This window comes from Acomys minous (genome assembly GCF_964271855.1).
Source record: "Acomys minous genome assembly, chromosome: 12".
In the NCBI taxonomy this organism is placed as follows: Eukaryota; Metazoa; Chordata; class Mammalia; order Rodentia; family Muridae; genus Acomys; species Acomys minous.
This window is the reverse complement of record NC_140493.1, coordinates 93,005,536-93,026,268: the sequence shown is the minus strand read 5'-3', so window position 1 is coordinate 93,026,268 and position 20,733 is coordinate 93,005,536. Positions and strand designations below refer to the sequence as shown.

General features: G+C 49.7%; 2 protein-coding genes across 2 annotated transcripts; both read left to right on the top strand.

Moving 5' to 3' along the window:
• The first annotated feature begins 10,952 nt into the window (after nucleotides 1–10,952).
• Nucleotides 10,953–15,622, top strand: GHDC (GH3 domain containing). The gene is made up of 9 exons (XM_084748817.1): nucleotides 10,953–11,054; nucleotides 11,421–11,704; nucleotides 12,011–12,132; nucleotides 12,259–12,760; nucleotides 13,393–13,585; nucleotides 13,681–13,752; nucleotides 13,832–13,965; nucleotides 14,490–14,578; nucleotides 14,859–15,622. Exons 2-9 carry the CDS (start codon nucleotides 11,434–11,436, stop codon nucleotides 15,075–15,077), a joined length of 1,602 nt encoding a protein of 533 aa, XP_084604943.1. The 5' UTR covers nucleotides 10,953–11,054; nucleotides 11,421–11,433; the 3' UTR covers nucleotides 15,078–15,622.
• Nucleotides 15,623–18,229: 2,607 nt separating this feature from the next.
• On the top strand, nucleotides 18,230–19,511 carry HCRT (hypocretin neuropeptide precursor). Its single transcript, XM_084748903.1, has 2 exons — nucleotides 18,230–18,362; nucleotides 19,036–19,511. Exons 1-2 carry the CDS (start codon nucleotides 18,342–18,344, stop codon nucleotides 19,405–19,407), a joined length of 393 nt encoding a protein of 130 aa, XP_084605029.1. The 5' UTR covers nucleotides 18,230–18,341; the 3' UTR covers nucleotides 19,408–19,511.
• Nucleotides 19,512–20,733: the final 1,222 nt, after the last annotated feature.

Genomic DNA, 20,733 nt, shown 5'->3' with positions numbered 1-20,733 from the left:
CTGTCTCAAAAAAAAAAAAAAAAAAAAAAAAAAAAGGAAGAAGATTCATGGAGCGTTTGAGCTGGCCTTTCTTCCTCTGTTTTGTGGTGCTGGGGCTTGAACCCGTGGCCTCAGCATGCTAGGGAATCACCCTACCACTTAGCTATGCCCCCTAGTGCCCAGCCCCCTCTTTCTTTGGAGACAAGGTCTTAGGCTATGCTTGAAGTCACTGTCTTTCTTTCTCGGCCTCCAGAGTAGCAGGCCCGTGTCTGGGCCAGCTCAGGACAAGCAGGAGTTTAGTAAGGTAGAGGCATTGAGCCTGAGAGAGCAGTGAAGGGTGGGCTTAGAGGAAAGCAAGAGAGGGCTGGAGGCAGAGCAGTATGTGTGTAGCAGAATATTCTGGAAGGTTTGGTGCAGTGTAGGCCGAGGCTTCTGCCCACTCCTCAGAGGAGGTCCTGTGCCAGGGGCCATGCTGTGGTAAGTCTGTTGGATGGGGATGAGGCTGCCAAGCAGGCAGGGGACCAAGGGACCTCACAGGTCTGGCTAAGTTTGAACTTTGCCTGAGCAAGATGGTAGGGGATGAAAGCCCAGCAAGTTGGAATGGCCAGATTGCACTTTCCTATGTCTTAGTCAGGGTTACTATTGCTGTGATGGAACAACATGACCAAACAACAGCACTATTTATCATCAGGACTGATTATGGAGTCTGAGTGCTGTCCTCCGATTGTTGCCTGCAGCCTTGATTCTTTTGCCAAGTCTGTCATACACCTGCATGGCGTTTCATGAGGTCACGTCACAGATACTGGTCCTATCAGCAGCAAGTCCTTCCTCAGTCAAGTCAAAGATGATGGTCACAAGCTGGGAAGTCTTCAGGCGCAGAAGGAAGTCAGAACCGAAACGCAAACAGGGCAGGAATCTGAAGGCAGAGGTCACGGAGGGGTGCTGTTTACCAGCTTGCATGGCTTGCTCAGCCTGCTTTCTTTCTTTCTTTTTTTTAAAAATATTTTATTTGATTTTAATTTATGTGCATTGCTGTGAGGGTGTCAGATCTGAGAGTTACAGACAGTTGTGAGCTGCCACGTAGGTGCTGGGATTTGAACCTGGGTCCTTTGAAAGAGCAGGCAGTGCTCTTAACCACAGAGCCATCTCTCCAGGCCCTCAGCCTGCTTTCTTAGAGAACCCAGGACCAAAGTTGGCTGGGGCCTCCCCCATCAATCGCTAATTAAGAAAGTACACTACATGCCTGCCTACAGCTCTTGTCTTTTTGGTTTGGTTTGATTTTGGTTTTTCAAGACAGGGTTTCTCATTGTAGCCTTGGCTATCCTGGACTGACTTTGTAGACCAGGCTGACCTCGAACTCACAGCGATCTGCCTGCCTCTGCCTCCCCAATATAGCTCTTGTCTTACTGAGGTATTGTCTTAACTGAGGCTTCTCTCCTCTCCAGTGACTCTAGCTTGTGTCAAGTTGACAGAAAACCAGCCAGCCCGCCCTCCAATAATAAGCGAGGCATGGTGGAACACGCCTGCAATCCCAGCACTTGGAAGGTGGAGGCAGGAGGACCAGAAGTAAAACCAAAGAACTTTTTGTCTGAGGCGGAGACTTCTCAGAGGTGGAAGGGGGTGGGGTGGGGGAGGGGGAAACATGGCTGGGAAGAAAGGGAACAGGAGGAGGCGGAGGGAAAGGTCGTGAGCCCATTGTGGGCTGAGGCGGTAGCCTGGTTGGCAGAGTGTTTACCTAGCATGCATGTATCCCCAGCAGTGCGGAACCGTTGGTGGTGGTATATGCTTCTAATGCCAGCATTTGGGAGGTGGAGGCAGCTGGATCGGAAGTAACGGGTTTGAAGCCGTCCGGGGACAGAGACCCTCTCCTGTCGTATCTCACTACAATAGCCATGCGTGGGGTTGTGAATAAGTTTAAGTATGTAGCAAGCAAAAGTAAATGAATAAAGAGCAAGTAGCAGATACCTAGCAGACATTGTATCAGGAGTTGATAACGTCCAGCAGAGATGAGGAGAGTAGTAGCCTGGCTGAGAAGGGACCCAGAGGGGACATCTTCAAGCTGGAGGCTTAAACACAGAGAGAAGAGATGGAGTGGGGAAGGTGTGAAGCATTTCCTCATTGACCTTTTTCCTCTATCAGTGAGCTTCCGGCGTCCTGCTCAAAAGTGTCTCTTTTTTTCTCCCACAGGATGAGCTGTGGTAACCTCTGTTGGAAATGGTCCCCGCCCCCCCAGCTGTTATCAGTTTGGAATATCTGGAGATGGTTCAGTGTGGGGCTGTTTTTCTGTTTTTCTGTGTCAGGGCACCAGCCTATCTCAGGACATGGGAGCTTGGAGGACACACCATGCATATACGCTGCACACACCAAAATAATTAAAATGTTACGTCTTAAAAAGTTATTGAATTTTATGTGTATGAGTGTTCTGCCAACATATGTTTGAGGGCACCGCGTGAGCTTTATGCCTGCAGTGGTCAGAAGAAGGCATCAGAGCCCCAGGAACCAAAGGGAAAGTAACCCCGGGTCCTCTGCAAGAGCAAAAAGTGCTCTTAACGGCTGAGTCATCTCTCCAGCCGCCACAAACGTTTTGAAAGTGTAAGCGTGGATATGGGAGCAATACTGTCCTAGTGCCAGAACCATAGTAATACATCACAAGACCAGCATGGCTCTCAAAGGAGGAAGCAAGCATCCTGAACACATGCCAGCAGGTGAGTCCATCGGCATACAAAAGGAACCAAAGCCAGATTTATCTCCGTAATTCAGAGTTGAGCTTAGCGTATGAGAATCTATTTGAGAATCACCACAGTTGAAAATAAAATCAGAGCCGGGCGTGGTGGCGCACGCCTTTGATGCCAGCACCCGGGAGGCAGAGGCAGGCGGATCTCTGAGTTCAAGGCCAGCCTGGTCTACAGAGTGAGTTCCAAGACAGCCAGCGCTACAAAGAGAAACCCTATCTCGAAAGAAAAAAAAAATTAAATTTAAATTTAAATTTAACCACTTCACATGCTTTAGAATAGCAATAATCAAAAAGTCAGAAGCACTATGGTGATGTTCATTTGTAATCCTAGTGCTCAGGAAACTGAGGCTGGAGGATAAAAAAGTCAAGGCCTGGGCCAGACAGACGACAGGGACAGACACTCGCTGCCAAGCCTGGTGACCTAAACTTAATCCCTGTGACCCACAGGGTGGAATGACAGAACCAAACTCCCACAGACTGTCTCTGATCTCCACACATGCTGTGGCATACACATGCCCCACCCCAAATAAATACATAATTTTCTGTTGTTGTTGTTTTTTTTTTTTTTTTTTTTTTTTTTTTTGGTTTTTCAAGACAGAATCTCTCTGTGTAGCCTTGGCTGTCCTGGACTCGCTTTGTAGACCAGGCTGGCCTCGAACTCACCAAGATCCACCTGCCTCTGTCTCCCAAGTGCTGGGATTAAATGTGTGCGCTACCATGCCCAGCTCTGTTGTTTCTTTGAGATAGGTTCTATGTAGCCCTGGCTGTCCCAGAACTGGCTTTGTAGAGCAGGCTGGCCTCAAACTCACAGACTTCCATCTGCTTCTGCCTCTTGGGTGCTGGGATTAAAGGCTTGCGTCACCACGCCTGACAAATGCTGAGAATGTTCTAAAACTGACTTGGCATTAGTTGCCTGGACCTGTGGAGATCCTGAACACATGAATTACACACTCAGTGGGTGATTCACGCAGTGTGTGAATTATATCTAATAAATCTGTAACTAAAAAAAAACATAAACAAAAGCCGGATGTGGGGGCGATCTGGCTAAGACATCTGTTACCCTGTTGATCACCAAGGTTGATTGGGTTCATCTGCCTGGCTAAGTGGGTGTTTCCTTCCTCCCTCCCTGATTCACATGGGTCCCTCCTGAACAACTCTGGGTTGAAGAAACTGACCTTTTTTTGTCACGGAAGATCAGTCTTTGGCCAAGGGAGGACCAGTAGTTGCGGTGCCCATCTGAAGGTGAGTATAAGGTGATCAAGTGTCCAAAACTCAAGACACTTCTGTGGTGGTTTGAATGAAAATGGCTCTCACAGGGCGTGGCACTATTAGGGGGTGTGGCCTTGTTACAGGAAGTGTGTTGCTGGGACTTGGGCTTTGAGGTTTCAAGTTCGCAAGCCAGGCCCAGGGTTGCTCTCTCTTTCTGCTGCCTGTCTATGAGGATATACAACTCTCAGCGCCTTCTCCACTGACTCATCGCCTGCATGCTGCCATGCTGCCCACCACGATAATAACGGTCTAAACCTCTGAATTAAATATTTTTTCCTTTACTACTGTCATCATGATGTCCCTTTAGAGCAATAAAGCCCTAAGACAACACCCAAATAAGGCAGTCTGCTGTTTATTTTTTTTATATTTATTTATTTATTTTGGGTTTTCGAGATAGGGTTTCTCTGTGTAGCCTTGGCTGTCCTGGACTCGCTTTGTACACCAGGCTGGTCTTGAACTCACAGAGATCCACCTGCCTCTGCCTCCGAGCGCTGGGATTAAAGGTGTGTGCCACCACCACCCAGCCCAGTCTGCTTTTTAAATCATAAAGAAATAAATATGCAGCCAGATGTGGTGGCACACACCTTTAGTCCCAGCACTTGGGAGGCAGAGGCAGGTGGATCTCTGTGAGTTCGAGGCCAGCCTGGTCTACAAAGCAAGTCCGGGATAGTCAGAGTGACACAGAGAAACCTTGTCTTGAAAAACGAAAGAAAGAAAGAAAGAAAGAAAGAAAGAAAGAAAGAAAGAAAGAAGGAAGGAAGGAAGAAAAGAAAAAGAAAAAGAAAAACCAAAACCAAGGGACTGGAGAGATAGCTCAGAGGTTAAGAGCACTGTCTGCTCTTTCAAAGGTCCTGAGTTCAATTCCCAGCCACCATATGGTGGCTCACAACCATCTACAATGAGATCTGGTGCCCTCTTCTGGTGATCGGGTGTATGTGCATGCAAAACACCATCTGTGTAATAAAAAATTTTTAAAAAAAAGAAAGAAAAGAAAAACCAAAACAAACAGAAATAGATAAGCAAAAACAAGGTCTGCAAGATAGCAGTGAAGGGAGGTGGAGAGGTGAGAAGAAGAAAGTAGATAATCAGGCTCAGCTGAGAAGCAGGGTTTTCCACAAGTCCCGGTGTAGAGCATTGACAGTGGGGCTCTTCAAGGGTTGACCTCCAGAGCACACAGATGGAAGAAGGGCGTCACACAGACCACAGGGCATCCTAAACAACCGCAGTGTGGGACAGGTCATGGCCAGGAGTAGATCAAAACCAACTCAATGCTACTTTTGTGTATTTTGTTGCCTTTTTTTTTTTTTTTTTTTGCAGGGGAGGGGGGTCATTTGCCTGTTTGTTTTGACCCTCATTTTTGCATTGTTCATTGTTTTGTTTTGTTGAAGGGGGTTTGTTGTTCGTTTGGAGCCTTTGTTGTTGTTGTTTTGTTTCTGAAACAGAGTCTCATTACGAGAGCCGTCCTGCTCTCTCGGTTGCTGGTCTTGGTTATCAACTTGACTACATCTGAAATTACTAAAATCTGAATGGCTGGGCACACCTGGGAGGGATTTTTCTCTTAATTAAATCATTTGAAGTGGGAAGACACACCTTTAACCTGGGCCACACCTTCTGCTGGCTGCCTATAGAGAAAGGACTCAAAAGAAGGAAGCTCTTGCTCTCTGCCTGCTTTCACTCTTAGCCGACTCTGGCTGGCAAGTCCAGTCCCTCCCTGGCATTAGAACCCACTTCTTTGGGATTCCTGTGTACACTGAAGACCAGCTCAGACATCCAGCCTCATGAACTGAACACCTACTGGATTCTTAGACCTTCTGTTGATAGACAGTCATTGTTGGACTAGCTGGAGCACAGCTTATAAGCCATTCTAATAAATATATATAGAGAGAGAAATATATATATATTTCTCTAGAGAATCCTGTCTAAAGCCGGGCGTGGTGGCGCACGCCTTTAATCCTAGCACTCGGGAGGCAGAGGCAGGCGGATCGCTGTGAGTTCGAGGCCAGCCTGGTCTACAAAGCGAGTCCAGGACAGCCAAGGCTACACAGAGAAACCCTGTCTCAAAAAACCAAAAAAAAAAAAAAAAAAAAAAAAAGAGAATCCTGTCTAGTACTGTTATGCCCAAAATTTGAGAGACTCCCCAAACAGACCACCCAAGAGCCAAGTCCAAATGCAATGGCAAGGAAGTCTTTATTGCAGGTTTAAGCCTGGGCCACCCCTCCAAGGCACAGACACAGCAGATGCAAGGAAGTGGCCCTGAGTCTCAATTGAGAGGGGGGTTTTTATACGTTTTAGACAAAGGAATGGGTTTTAAAGTATATGATTGGCTAGTATTTGGGCAGAAAAGCTGCAAGCAGGGAGTTACAAGCCTTGGTGTTTTGTGGTTGGGTAATAGGTACAGGGGCAAGTTGGCCTATAGAAAAGATCAGTTGAAGAGGTCATGGGGGCATTGGGAACTTTGGCCTGGCCGCTCCTGATTGGTTGTTGCTATGTGCCAAACCACCTGCTCGTCAGCTTGAGCAGCAGAGAATATATTTGGATTTTCCCAAGGTGAGCTAATTATGTTGCTAGGGAATATTTTTCTGTTTAGACTAGTTTGTGGTTTTCCTGGAATCGGGGTTCAGCCCGTGGCTAGGTTTAACACAAAATGGAGTTTCTTTTCCAAAATGGAATTTGTCTGGTCCTTACAGTACAAGACCAAACTGGCTTTGAACTCACAGAGATCTACCTGCCTCTGCTTCTGGAGTGCTGGGATTAAAGGTGTGCGCCACACCCAGCAATGTTTCTTGCTTTTTTGTTGTTGTTTTTCTTTTCTTTTTTTTTTTTTTGTTTTTGTTTATTGGTTGGTTTTTGTCTTTTCTTTTAAGATTTATTTATTTATTATTTATCCAGGGCTCTGCCTACATGTATGTCTACTGGCCCGAAGAGGGCACCAGATCATCATCATAGATGGTTGTGAACCACCATGTGGTTGCTGAGAACTGAACTCAGGACCTCTGGATGGACAGCCGGTGCGCTTAACCTCTGAGCCATCTCTCTAGGCCTTCTCTCTCTCTCTCTCTCTCTCTCTCTCTCTCTCTCTCTCTCACACACACACACACACACACACACACACACACACACACACACTTTGTTTTGCTTTTTTGAGACAGAGTTTCTCTGTGTAGCCTTGGCTGTCCTGGACTCACTTTGTAGACCTGGCTGGCCTTAAACTCACAGTGATCCGCCTGCCTCTGCCTCCTGAGTGCTGAGATCAAAGTCCTGCTCCACCATGCCAGGCAGTTTTTCTGAGAGAGAGAGAGAAAGAGAAAGAGAGAGAGAGAGACAGAGAGAGAGAGAGAGAGAGAGAGAGAGAGAGAGAGAGAACCTAAAGTTAAATGGGTAGGAAGGTGGGGAAAAATCTGGAAGGAGTTGGGGGAGGGAAAACCTGATTAAAATATGTTATATGAATTTTTTGGTGGGCTTGTTTGTTTGTTTGTTTGTTTGTTGTTTTTGGCTTTTCAAGACATGGTTTCTCTGTGTAGCCTTGGCTGTCCTGGACTCAATTTATAGACCAGTGATCTGCCTGCCTCTGCCTCCCAAGTGCTGGGATTAAAGGTGTACACCACACACCCGGCTGAATTTTTTTTAACGTTTTATTTAACTTTAATCTATGTGCATTGGTGTGAGGGTGTCAGATCTTGTAGTTACAGATAGTTGTGAGCTGCCATGTGGGTGCTGGGAATTGAACCCGGGTCCTTCGGAAGAGCAGGCAATGAATGCTCTTAACCCTTGAGCCATCTCTCCAGCCCTTTTTTTTTTTTTTAATAAAATAAACTAGCTACAGTGGAAATGATTTAGTCAGGAGCCTGGCAGACTGGCTCTGGTAAAGAAGAGTGGCAAGAAGAAGAGCCATTCTGCCATGAACCAGGCAGTGACCGGATAATACACCACCAACATTCACAGGCGCATCCAGGGCGTGGGCTTCATGAAGCGTGCTCCTCAGGCACTCAAAGAAATTCGAAATTTTGCCATGAAGGAGATGGGGACTCCAGATGCTTGCATAGATACCAGGCTCAATAAGGCTGTCTGGGCCAAAGGAGTAAGGCGTGGTCCTTAGTGTGTTCAAGTCCATTTGTCCAGAGCACATAATGAAGATGAGGACTCACCAAACAAGCTCTACACGCTGGTAACTGACATGCCTGTTATCTCATTCCAAATTCTACGGACGGTCAATACGGATGAGAACTGACCTACTGAGTGTCAAATAAAGTTGCAGAACTGCATCAAAATAGAAAGAAAAGAGAGTTTAATCTATTTTTGTTGGGCAGTGGTAGTGCACGCCTTTAGTCCCAGCACTAGGGAGACAGAGGCAGGCAGATCTCTGTGAGTTCCAGGCCAGAGTGAGTTCCAGGACAGCCAGGGCTACACGGAGAAACCCTATCTCTTTAAAACAAAAACAAGGCCAGGCGGTGGTGACCGTACACCTTTAATCCCAGCACTCAGGAGGCAGAGGCAAGATGATCTCTGTGAGTTCAAGGCCAGCCTGGTCTACAAAGTGAGTCCAGGACAGCCAAGGAGAAACCCTGTCTTGAAAAACAAAACAAAACAAAACAAAAACACCACACACTTGAAATATTTTAATTTTTAAGACTTTTTATTGATCCGTTGTGAATTTCACATCATGCATCCCAATCCCTTGGTTTTTGGCTTTTATTTGAAAGATTTATTTATTTATTTATTATGTATGCAGAGCTCTGCCCCTGTGTACACCTGCACGCCAGAAGAGGGTGTCAGATCACATTACAGATGGTTGTGAGCCAACATGTGGCTGTTGGGAATTGACCTCACGACCTCCAAAACAACAGTCAGTGCTCTAAAACTCTGAGCCATCTCTCCAGCCCCCGCCTTGGTTTTGTTTTATTTTTATTTCAATATTTTTTTTATTTATTTTGGTTTTTCCAGACAGGGTTACTCTGTTCTGGAACTCACTCTGTAGACCAGGCTGGCCTTGAACTCACAGAGATCTGCCTGACTCTCTGGGTGTGTGTCACCTGGCTTTTTTTGTTGTTGTTGTTTTGTTTTTGAGACAAGGTTTCTCTGTGTAGCCTTGGCTATCCATCTCTCTTGACCCGAAATATTCCTTTTTATTATGTGTTTGTGTGTGTCCTCATGTGTGCAGTTGCCTGTGGAATCCAGAAGACAACTTTAGATCTGTTGGAGTCACAGGTGTTTGTGAGCTACCCAAAGAGAGTGCCAGACGTTCAGGTCATCTGGAAGGGCAGCAGTAAGTGCCCTTGACAGCTCTCCAACACCCCTACATATCTTTTTTAGAAACAGGTGTCAGCCCAGGCTGACTTTGAACTTGATAGGTAGCCAAGAGTGACTTTGAACTCTTTCCCTTCCTGCCGATATCTCCAAAGATCTGGGGTTACAGTCAGGGGCCACCACATCCACTTTAATGCAGTGCCAGAGATGGAACTCACGGCTTTCATATGCCAGGGAAATATGTTATCAATTTAGCTATAGCTTCAGTCCCTGTGAATCACAGCTTGAGATTTTTTTTCTCCTAAAATTAAATATCATTTCTTTTTGTTTTTGTTTGTTTGTGTGTGTGTTTTTTCCTTGAGATAAAAGTCAGTGAGTAAACTCAATCACACCAATTATTACCAGGTAAAGGGTGACCGAACTATATATTACAAACAGTGCTGTGAGATCATTAAGTACTTGCGCTCCGTTCTGGAGCAGGCTCCATGCTTAGGGAGTGGCCATTGGATAGCTGACTGTGTGTCTGTGAGAGAGGATGAAGCTGCCGTCTATGTTGGAGGTTTGTTTAGCAGACTGCCTATGAGCCTCACACTCAGGGCTAACACTGCCCAGATGAAAGTCATTTTTCTTTCTTAACTAAATTTGTGGAGAGGATTCTGGGCTGGGGATGACTTAGGATATTTGTTTGTTGGTGTCTCTGCTTTATTTATTTATTTATTTATTTATTATTGTTGCTGTTTGATACAGGTCTGGCAGTCCTGGATCAGGTTGGCCTCGAGCTCACAGAGACTTTTTTCCTTTGCCTCTGGGTGTTGAGATTAAAAGTATGTACCACCAGATCTGGTTTTTGTTGTTGTTGTTGTTTTGGTTTTTTGGTATTTTGGTTTTTCGATACAGGGTTTCTCTGTGTAGCCTCGGCTATCCTTGACTCGCTTTGTAGACCAGACTGAATATTGTTTCTTTTTTTAAAGCAGTATCTGGCTTTGTAGGCCAGACTGGCCTCAAACTTGATTGAACCATTTCTCTTCCTGGGGCCCCCAAATGCTGGGACTACAGATGTTTGCCCACTATATCCTGTAGGTTGGTTGTTTTTTGTTTGTTGTTGGTGTCGTTGTTGCTTCAAGACAGAGTTTCTCTGTGATAGCCTCGGCTGTCCTGAACTCGCCTCATAGACCAGGCTGGCTTTGAACTCACAGCAATCTGCCTGCTTCTGCCTCCTAAGTAGGATTTTTTTTTTAAAGACAAGACCTCACCGGGCGGTGGTGGCACACGCCTTTAATCCCAGCACTCAGGAGGCAGAGGCACGTAGATCTCTGTGAGTTCGAGGCCAGCCTGGTCTACAAAGAGAATTCCAGGACAGCCAAGGCCACACAGAGAAACCGTCTGGAAAGACAAAAAACAAAACAAAACAAAACAAAACAAGATCTCTGTGTAGCTCAGGCTGGCCTTGAACTTGCTATGTAGCTGAGGATGACCTTTAACTGTAGATCCTCCTGTCACATCACAGAGGGCTGGAATGGCAGGTGTGCACAAACACCCTCCACACCTGTGGTTTTTAGTCGTTCTCAAGTCTGAGCCTGCTCGAGAATAGCGTGCCAGCGCTCTTCCGCACACCTCCCTATGAGCACCCTACCCTAGCCCTTGAGGTGGCCTGTTCCTTTAAGAACACCCCCCACCCACCCTCCCCTAAGGACCGCCCAGTCAGCCCGGATTTCCTGTCCAAGCCCTGCCCTTTAAAGTCATCACTTCAACTTTCTGGCCTGCTGTATACAGACATCAGAGGCCCTGAGGGACCCTGAGGGATCTGGGGTGCTGAAACTAGGCAGAGGTGGGCTGTGATCGGTGCATATATATACATATATATACCCTGGGCGCTAGTGGAGACAGGGAACTGGGCCAGGGAAGATCCTGAGAGAAAGCAGAGTCACTTGGGAGTGGGTCCAAATGTCGTATGTTGTGTCCAGCCTTCCTTGTGCCTTCTGAGGGAGCTGTTCTTCTAGCAACAGGGATAAGGCATTGAGGATGACGTCAGCTAGAAGGAAGCCAGAGGCTTGAGGGTCTCTCTTCCATACCACCTGCCCATCGGGGCCCTGGCTCCCTCCTACTATCTTCTTCTGGTTACTGTGTGCAGGGGAGTGTGTGGGAAAACCTGGTTATCCCCCTCAGGTCCCGCTCTGTTCCGTTCTTCTCCCAGGAGCTGCTTGGAGATGCTTCTGCTGTGGCTGCTGCTGCTGCTGCTGCTGTTACTGCTGCCCCCACTGGCCATACTCTGGCCACAGAGGTCTCGGGATGCCAGGCCATCCTGGCTGATCGGTCTCCAGCACCAGATGGCCTGGGGACTGCTGGGCTGGGCAGCTGCCTGGCAGCAGCAGAAACTGAAGCAGAGAACACTGCATGTGAGCCAGAGCCAGCAGCAGGCCCTCAGGTGGTGTCTGAACCGAGCCCAGGGCCTCTGCTGGCTCCCCAAGGAGAACACAGGTGTGTTTCTGGCACCTGGGGGAGGTGGCCCAAAGAGAGAAAATAGCCCACAAGACAGTCAGATTCTAGAACCCAGAGGCCCCTTCACTTACCACCAATACACTGCATCCTGGCCCAGAGCCCTACCACAGCCTACACCTGGCTCCTATAAAGATGGAATTTCCTTTGCTGGGCCCTGTTCTAGCCATCACTCTACTTCCCAGCTCCTTTCTGGGTTCTTTCCTTAAGGACCTCCACAGTCTTCTCATTTCCTGAGAAGTTTCTGGAATTTGGGGTGGGGTGGGGGCGGGGGTTGGTTGCTTACAGACATGAGCACCTTCCGGAATCATCTCCCACTGACCAAACCCAGCCACGCCCAGGAGGAAGAAAGTGAAGAGAAGCCCCTGCCCCCCACCTTACCTCAGTACCATGGAGAGACCTCTCTGCAGGTAAACAGAGGTATACCCACCCCACCCCAGACCCCACAAGAGTAGCCCCTCACCAAGGGACGTGCAGAGAAGGCCCCTCAGTGGCAGCTGGGGTCTGAGTCTGACGTCACTCCTCTCTGCCTCCAGGCCACCCTTCTGGGTCTAGTAACCCTAAACAAAGCCTACCCAGAAGTGCTAGCTCCAGGAAGGACTGCCTGTGTGACCCCTACATCCCCGTGGCCCTACTCTGTCCCCTGGCTCGGGCATGCCCTGGGCCGGGTAAGCCCTCTTGGAGCCAAGGATCCCCGAACTCTACTGCTGGAGGCACTGACAAGCCCTGGGCTGAGGGGACTGGAGGCAAGGACCGCTGTGGAGCTCCTGGATGTCTTTGTGCACCTGGAGGCTGATGGCAAAGAACTGGTTGAGGCCATAGCAGCTGGGAATGTAGGAACACCTCTCCCCGGACGAGCAGCTGAACTGCAAGAGGCCTTAGAGCAGGGAGCCCGAGGACTGGCCCTTCGTCTCTGGCCAAAGCTACAGGTGGTGGTGACGCTGGACGCAGGAGGCCAAGCAGAAGCTATGGCTGCCCTTAGGGCCTTGTGGTGCCAAGGGCTAGCCTTCTTCTCTCCTGCTTACGCTGCCTCTGGAGGTCAGCATGATGCAGGGATTGGATGCAGGTGGGGCTGGGGGGCAAAGGTCACACAGCTGACTACCATGCTTTGAGCCACATATACTTTTACTTAACCTTCTTGACTCCTCCTCGGTGCCCGGAATGGTACGGGTTACTAACTGCCCAACAGCTAAGCATGCCAAGGCTCACTGAGACGTATCAACTCATGCACTCACCCGTGACGTACCAGGATTGGTTTCCAGCTCTGAACCCTACAGAACCACAGCCTACCTCCACCCAGTCAAGACCAGGAGGGAGCAGGCTGGACCTGAGGGTGTCCAGAAAGGCTGTAGCAAGAGCCTTTGCTCGGTGGGGGTTGGGGGATGGGGGGGTGTTGTCATCCAGAGTGAGGCATTGCTTTCTGCCATTGCCTGGTAGAAAGGAATGCACCACAAGGTTGACAACCACAGGATTGTTTTGCTTTCTTTCTTTTTTTTATTTTTGGTTTTGGTTTTTCGAGACAAGATTTCTCTGTGTAGCCTTGCTTGTCCTAGACTCACTTTGTAGACCAGGCTGGCCTCGAACTCACAAAGATCCACCTGCCTCTGCCTCCCGAGTGCTGGGATTAAAGCCGTGCGCCACCACCGCCCGGCCTGTTTTGTTTTCTATAGGGGTGATAGCCCTAAACCTGTGGCCGGAGCAACCCCAAGGATTCTATCTTCTGCCCCCTGGACACCCCTTTATCGAGCTGCTTCCAGTCAAGAAAGGAACCCAAGAAGACTCAGCCTCCACGCTCCTCCTTACTGATGTCCAAAGGGAGGAAGAGTATGAGCTGGTGCTCACTGACCATACCAGCCTGACCAGGTGATCCCCTACTGGCCCCCCCGTCACCTCTGATGAGGACCCTGCCCTTGGGAGGGGACAAAAGCTTTACTCTTCCTCCTAACCCGGCTCATCAGGTGCCGCATGGGTGACGTGGTGCAGGTGGTTGGTGCCTACAATCAGTGTCCTATTGTCAGGTTCACCCGCAGGTAGGCGACCCCGGGGCGGGGGGTTGCTGAGGGGCTGTCCCTGTGCCTTGGGTCCACTCCCTCCTCTCTCTTCCTTCAGGCTGGGACAGACCTTGAGTGTTCGAGGAGAAGCTACTGGTGAGGCTCTATTCTCTGTGGCCCTGGCCCAAGCCGTGGGACAGTGGCCAGGAGCCAAACTATTGGACCACGTCTGTGTGGAGAGCAGTATTCTGGGTAAGCATCTCTATCAGCCTCTACCTCCGTTTCTTGGGTCTTGCTATCCCCCAACCCATACTTACTCTGATCAGAGACTTTCTAGGAAGGAGATAAAACTCACACTTCCTCAGCCTGGTGTGGTGGCGTACGCCTTTAGTCCCAGCATTTGGGAGGCAGAGGCAGGTGGATTACTGAGTTCGAGGCCAGCCTGGTCTACAAAGGGAGTCCAGGAAAGCCAAGGCTACACAGAGAAACCCTGTCTCAAAAAACAAACAAACAAACAAACAAAACCAAAACACACTTTCCCACTGTTCCTAACCAAATCCTCTCTAACTCCCACTCCTCTCCACCCGTTTTCTTCCCTGACCTCTCTCACACTCAGGAATCTCCTCTAATCGCCAGCTTCTCTATTTGCTACGCACCACCAAGAATCATTTCTTCCCCCATGAACTTTAGAATAGGGAAGAAGTGAAGGCAGAGGGTGTTGCTCTGGCGGCTGCCTTGTTCTCAGGAAGTCTATGTCCGGGTGGCTTTGTCCTCAGACTCCTGTGAGGGTTCCGTCGCCCCACATTACGAAGTATTCGTGGAGCTGAGGGGGTTGAGGAATCTGTCGGAAGAAAATCGAGACAAGGTAACCGATGGGACCAGGGTCTTGATTCTAAGTCTCTTTTACCCTACAAGGCCCTTGTTGTCATGGAGATGGAGGGGGCACGAGCGAGGGGGAGCTCCAATTCAGGGAATCTGAGAAAGGGAGCAGGGGGGTCCCACGACACACATCTCCATGCCAAAATCCTAAGTGCGCGTAGTAGTCTTGGGTATGGTCGCGCGCATCGCCTTGGGTATGGTCGGTCGCGCGCACCGTGCTCGCCGTGCCACCGCGTCATAGCCTCACCCCGCTGTTCTGTCCTTAGCTTGACCACTGCCTTCAGGAAACCTCCCCTCACTACAAGTCGTTGCGGTTCCGGGGCAGTGTGGGTCCTGCCAAAGTCCATCTGGTGGGGCCCGGCAGCTTCAGAGAACTCCGGGAAGCGCTAGCAGCCTGCCCCTCCTCTTCCTTCCCTCCCGAAATGCCTCGGGTCCTCAGGCTCAGGCACCAGGCCCAGCTCCTGCAGAAGAGGGTCATATCCTAACCAAGGCAGCCAGGCTTCCCTTTGCCACATCTCTCCTCTGGGGCATCTCCGGATGTTGAGTCCTGGGCTAGAGCTCACGTATTGTTGGCCCATCAGAGCCATTGGATCTTAGGGAGGTGGCCTTAGACTCACTGGCAAGTTGTAAAATGCAGGCTTTGGGCACACAGCAGAACCCTTTTAAGTCAGTGCCTTAGAGGTGTCGCCCTCAGCTCACCCTGCATGATGCTTCTAAGGCGTTCTGATGCACCCTCATGGGTTCCTGTGTCTCAGCCGTTCTCATGTGCTTGACCAGGGGACAGCATGGGCTGAAAGTGTAGGTGGTGCTCCGGGAGCAGGAACAGATGAATAAAGACCTCAGCATCATTGTCTCATGGTCTGAGGTGTATCTTGCACAATCTCCTGAAAGGATGAGGCTATTGGTCCATTAGAACAGTCCAGGGTTTAATACTCTTCCTACTAGCGCTCCTCTCTTCCCTCCGTCCTGCCCTCTCTAGCATTCTACACCCTGGATCCACTCCCAAATAAAAGTAGTTAAAAAATAATAATTAGTGTCTTTCTTTTATGTTAATCTGTGTGTGTGCACCATGTGTCTGCAAATGCTCTCAGAGGCCACGAGAGGATAGTGAATTCTCCGGAACTGGAGTTAACAGGCAGTTGAGACCTGCGGTGTGGATGCTGGGAGCCAAGCCCAGATCCTCCGTAAAAAAAAATAAAAAATAAAAAATAAAAAAATGGACTACTTGGCTGCTGAGCCATTTCTCCAGATCCCCAAATAAAACTGTCACACCCAGAGTCTGGACCCTGCCTTAGGAATGCCATGGGGGGAGGGGGCAATGCCATTGCCTCAGTCACAGCCTGAGAAGCCCAGCCATCCGTCCCCTGTCTGCCCTGAGATCTGCGGCGTCCACCTATTCTGCACACTGGCTCGGGTTAGTCCCAAGAGTGTGAGCGCGCAGGAGCTCCTGGCGACCTCCCAGCAGGCTTTGGCAGGACCAAGCAGACAATTGCTTCTGCTCTTCATCCCTAGCGCAGCTTGAAGGTGAAGGAACTATTGCCAGCTTCTCAGTACTGGGCTCCCTCCTGGCCTGGCCTGCACAAATCAACTCCCATGACGAGGAAGGAAGAAACTCTACTTCAGGTCACAAAGTGTCATAGCAGGAAGGAGCCTTAGGGCTGTCTGCAGATAGCGTCCATGGCAGTGAGGAAACTAAGGCTAGGAGGCTAAGACCTGCAAGCCCTCCCAAGTCCAGCTCAGAATCCAGCTTTCAGTTCTGCCTCGGAACCTTTTTTTTTTTCCCTCCTATACCCCCACCTGTGGGTTTCTCCCTCCTTCCTACCCAGCCCCACATCAGCCTCTTAAAAACCTACCACCTCCACTGGGCAGTGGTGGCACACGCCTTTAATCCCAGCACTTGAGAGGCAGAGGCAGGTGGATCTCTCTGAGCTTGAGGCCAGCCTGGCCTAAAAGCAAGTCTAGGACAGTCAAGGCTACACAGAGAAACCTTATCTTGAAAAACCAAAATAAATAAATAAATAAATAAATAAAACCTACCACCAATGGCTGCCCAGCCTGGCACACAAGGCCCCGGGAAACCTTAACCACCTGATCTCTCCTTTCAACCCCATAGCAACCATAAGGCCCACCCCCATCCCCTGTGAGCCAAGCACCATCACACACAATCATTTGTTCACTTTGTCCATTCCCAGGCATGCTCTGCCCCCTTACCTACCTAATGAAGTGACTTTCCAGGCAAAACCTTTGAGGGACCCCTTGCCCCATCCAGAAGGAAGTGACTGGGTAATCTTTGTGGGTATCTGAGGAGTCCCTCCCCTGTGTTGAACTATCCTTGGGCCCAGATGTCAGCCCCACCCATTCTTATGTGCTCTTTGAACGTGGGGACATTTGGGCCAGGAAGATGGATGGCTCCATTAAGAGGAAGTATTGCTTGTGCAGAGGACCTGGGCTTGGCTCCCAGCACCAACATGGTGGGTCAAAACATCCATAACTCCAATTCCAGGGCATCCAAAGCTCTCTTTTTAGCATTCACAGGCACCAGGCACACATTTGGAACAGATCCATACACACAGGTAAAGCACTCATATATATAAGTCTAAAGAAAAAAGGAAGAAAATAGAAAATGGAGTCACATCTTAGGCACACTGCTGTCCCTACACCCATACTGACCTGATCTACATCAGGAGCTTTTGTTTTGTTTTGTTTTGTTGTTTCTCTGTGTAGCCCTAGCTGTCCTGGACTCCCTTTGTAGACCAGGCTAGCCTTGAACTCACAAAGATCTGCCTGCCCCTGCCTCCCCAAGTGCAGGGATTAAAGTCATATGCCACCACACCCAGCCATCAAGAGCTTCCTAAGGAGGCCCTGAAGGACAGCTTGGCCTGGAGGTAACAGGAGTCCTTTATCACCCCAACCCCATGACCCCCACACTCTCTTCCATGACGGCTCAATCCTAAAGATGGTGGAGTGAGACCGTATCCTCTTCTTGCCTGGCCCAGGCGACGTCTACCCTCCACCAACTTCTAGAAACTGGATTTGGCTGCTCTCTCTCTCTCTCTCTCTCTCTCTCTCTCTCTCTCTCTCTCCCCACAGTAAGTTTCCAGGCTTTCCACGGAAGAGTTTGGTGAAAGGGACAGAAGAAAAGGAGAGCTGTGGGGAGGGGAAGGGAAGGGAGGGCAGTTCAAGAGCTGTTTCCATGGAGGGAAAAGGTCCAGAATCAGTGACCATGAGTGGGGTGTAGGGGGAGCCTGCTACCCAGGTACCCTCCCTACTCGTCCAACCCTCAACATACCACGGACAGTTGCTCTCAGGCTGCCACTTCGTCTGTCCCTAATTAGCAACTGCCTCCCCCCTCCCCCATTGTCTCTAGCCTGTGCCCCAGCGGAGACTTCTTTGTGAACTCAGATTCCTGGGTGCAAGGTAACCTCATTAGTACCCGGAGACGCCCCATCTCCAAGAAACAGGCAGACAGAGAAGCGGGGCACCAGGGACAGGATGGCCATTCTTTGGGCCCAACCTGGAGACAGATCCCTTGAAAGATGCTAATCTTAGACATGTCTTTGTCTGGTTTCGAGTACCCATGTCCCACCCCCGCCCCCACCCCCATACACCTCAGAGCACTATAAACCCCTGGCCTCTGAAAGCAGACCACTGAAGAAGACTGGCCTCGCTCAGACTTCCTGGGTATTTGGACCGCTACGCTGAAGACACCACCATCTCACCAGATTACTCTGCCTTGAGCTCCAGACACCATGAACCTTCCTTCTACAAAGGTAAAGAGCAAGGGATAGCAGTGGATCTCACGAAACCACGGAGGCAATTAGAGTGCTTGCCCAGGGCCTGGGCGAGTGATAATCTTTCTCGTGTATAGCACTGACTCTATAGTAGGAGTCTGGGTGGGCAACCGGCCTGCGTGGTTAACGCTTGGTTTGCCACTCTCTAGGGGCTCACGTTTATTGAGCACCTGTGTCCCAGATGCTTTAGTAATTGTCACTTTATGTCTTCTACTCAGGCCCTGGGTAGTAGGGATGATTTAATGCCTAGTTAGTAGTTTGAGCAAAGGCTGTTCCAAGAAGGCGAGAAACTGGTCCAAAAGCCGGTGTTCAAACTGAACCCCAGCAAAGGAATAGGCCTGCTGTGTGTATGGAAGGAAGGACCACACTGAATAAACCTTTTGTTTCCGTCAAGCTTTGGTACAGGTAGACTCTGACACCCCTGTTTGCAGGTGCAGAGGTAAGCCTTTAAATACGTTGACAAGGGCCAAACTTATTCTATCCTGGGAAGTCTATGAGGGCTTCCTGGATGAGATGGCTTGCTTGTGTACTGAAGGGTGAAGGTGAGTTGACAAAGGAGCCAGACACAGGACATTTAATGGCAGCCAGGCACGTTCCGAGCCTACTGGGTGTGCAGTGAAACCCATTTGCACCTTGCTTCTGTCTCCTTTAGGTTCCCTGGGCCGCCCTGACGCTGTTGCTGCTGCTGCTGCTGCCGCCGGCGCTGCTGTCACTTGGGGTGGACGCACAGCCTCTGCCCGACTGCTGTCGCCAGAAGACGTGCTCCTGCCGTCTCTATGAACTGTTGCACGGCGCTGGCAACCACGCTGCCGGCATCCTGACTCTGGGAAAGCGGCGGCCTGGACCTTCAGGCCTTCAGGGCCGCCTGCAGCGCCTCCTGCAGGCCAACGGCAACCACGCAGCAGGCATCCTGACCATGGGCCGGCGCGCAGGCGCAGAGCTAGAACCACGTCCCTGCCCTGGTCGCCGCTGTCTGACCGCAACAGCCACCGCTCTAGCGCCTAGGGACGGGTCCGGAGTCTGAACCCATCTTCAGTCCCTGTCCTGGTCCTAACTTCTCCCCTCTGCTCTCCAGTGTCAGTCTCTAGGAAAACGGCAATAAAGACGAGTCTCTGTTGGTGTGGCTAATCTTTGTTCCTGTGTGTCAAGTTCAGGCCTCCAGGGGGCGGGAAAGCATTTTGAGAACTGTGATACTGTGTTTCCAGTCCTAAATACTTAGTTGCGAAGAACCCAATGGAAGGAACCCAGCCGTGTCTGGGGCGCGTGGTGCATGCTTGGGAGGGTGGAAATGATGTACCAGGGTGTCCCCACGTTGTTCTACTGCCCAGCTTGTTTGTTTATAAACAGGGTCTTATGTTTCCTAGGTTGTCCTTGAAAGACCAGAATGACCTTAACACTTAAATGACGTTCCGACCCTCCTGCCTCTACCTCCCCCACGGTGTTGATAATTCCAAGTGTGCTCCACCACACCTGGTTTGTGCCGGGCTTGAAGAGTGAACCCAGAGCTTCTTGTATATTGATTAAGCACTCTATCAGCTTTGCTACATCCTCAGCCCCTAGTGTTTTGTGATAGGGATATATACGGAAAGGTCCAGGAAAGCTGCTCAAGGGCACAGAATCCAGCTGGCAAGGGCTGGATGTAAAGTTGCAGAAAAGAAAAGGTATATGAGCATCCTGAGGAGCCTTCCAGAGCATCTGTATTGTGGCCGGCTGTACTGTGGAGTGTGAGCAATGTCACACTGGAAAGGAGGTGGGTAAAGCCATTGCATATGGCCAGATTTTGCACCTCGCTATATAGAATGCTTTGTTTGTTTGTCTGTTTGCTTGTTTTTGTTTTGTTTTGTTGTCTTTCGAGAAAGGGTTTTTCTGTGTAGCCAAGGCTGTCCTGGAACTCATTCCATAGGCCAGGCTAGCCTCGAACTTACAGAGATCCACCTGCTTCTACCTCCTGGAGTGCTGGGATTAAAGGCATGCACCACCACGATCTGCTTGTGTTTATTTTTTCAAGACAGGGTTTCCCTGTGTAGCCTTGGCTGTCCTGAACTCACTTTGTAGAGCAGGCTGGCTTTGAACTCACAGTGATCCACCTGCCTCTGCCTCCCGAGTGCTGGGATTAAAGGTGTGCACCACCACCGCCCAGCCACATGTTGAAGTCTTAAGCTTTCAGCATTTAGGAAGTGGCCTTGCTGATGTAGTCAGCTATAGGATCTGAGCATGGTAGACCTCTAATCCAGTATGAGTAGTGCTTTTGTTTGTTTTTGTTTTTAGCTGTGTAGCTGTCCTGGACTCACTTTGTAGACCAGGCTGGCCTCAAACTTACAGTGATCTGCCTACCCCTGACTCCCTGAGT

Bases quoted from the DNA above. Each gene is read 5' to 3' on its own strand.
- GHDC (XM_084748817.1), top strand. From the start codon at position 11,434: ATGCTTCTGCTGTGGCTGCTGCTGCTGCTGCTGCTGTTACTGCTGCCC. The intron at 13,586-13,680 runs GTGATCCCCTAC...CCGGCTCATCAG, and splicing joins GACCATACCAGCCTGACCAG to GTGCCGCATGGGTGACGTGG. The intron at 13,753-13,831 runs GTAGGCGACCCC...CTCTTCCTTCAG, and splicing joins ATTGTCAGGTTCACCCGCAG to GCTGGGACAGACCTTGAGTG.
- HCRT (XM_084748903.1), top strand. From the start codon at position 18,342: ATGAACCTTCCTTCTACAAAG. The intron at 18,363-19,035 runs GTAAAGAGCAAG...TGTCTCCTTTAG, and splicing joins TGAACCTTCCTTCTACAAAG to GTTCCCTGGGCCGCCCTGAC.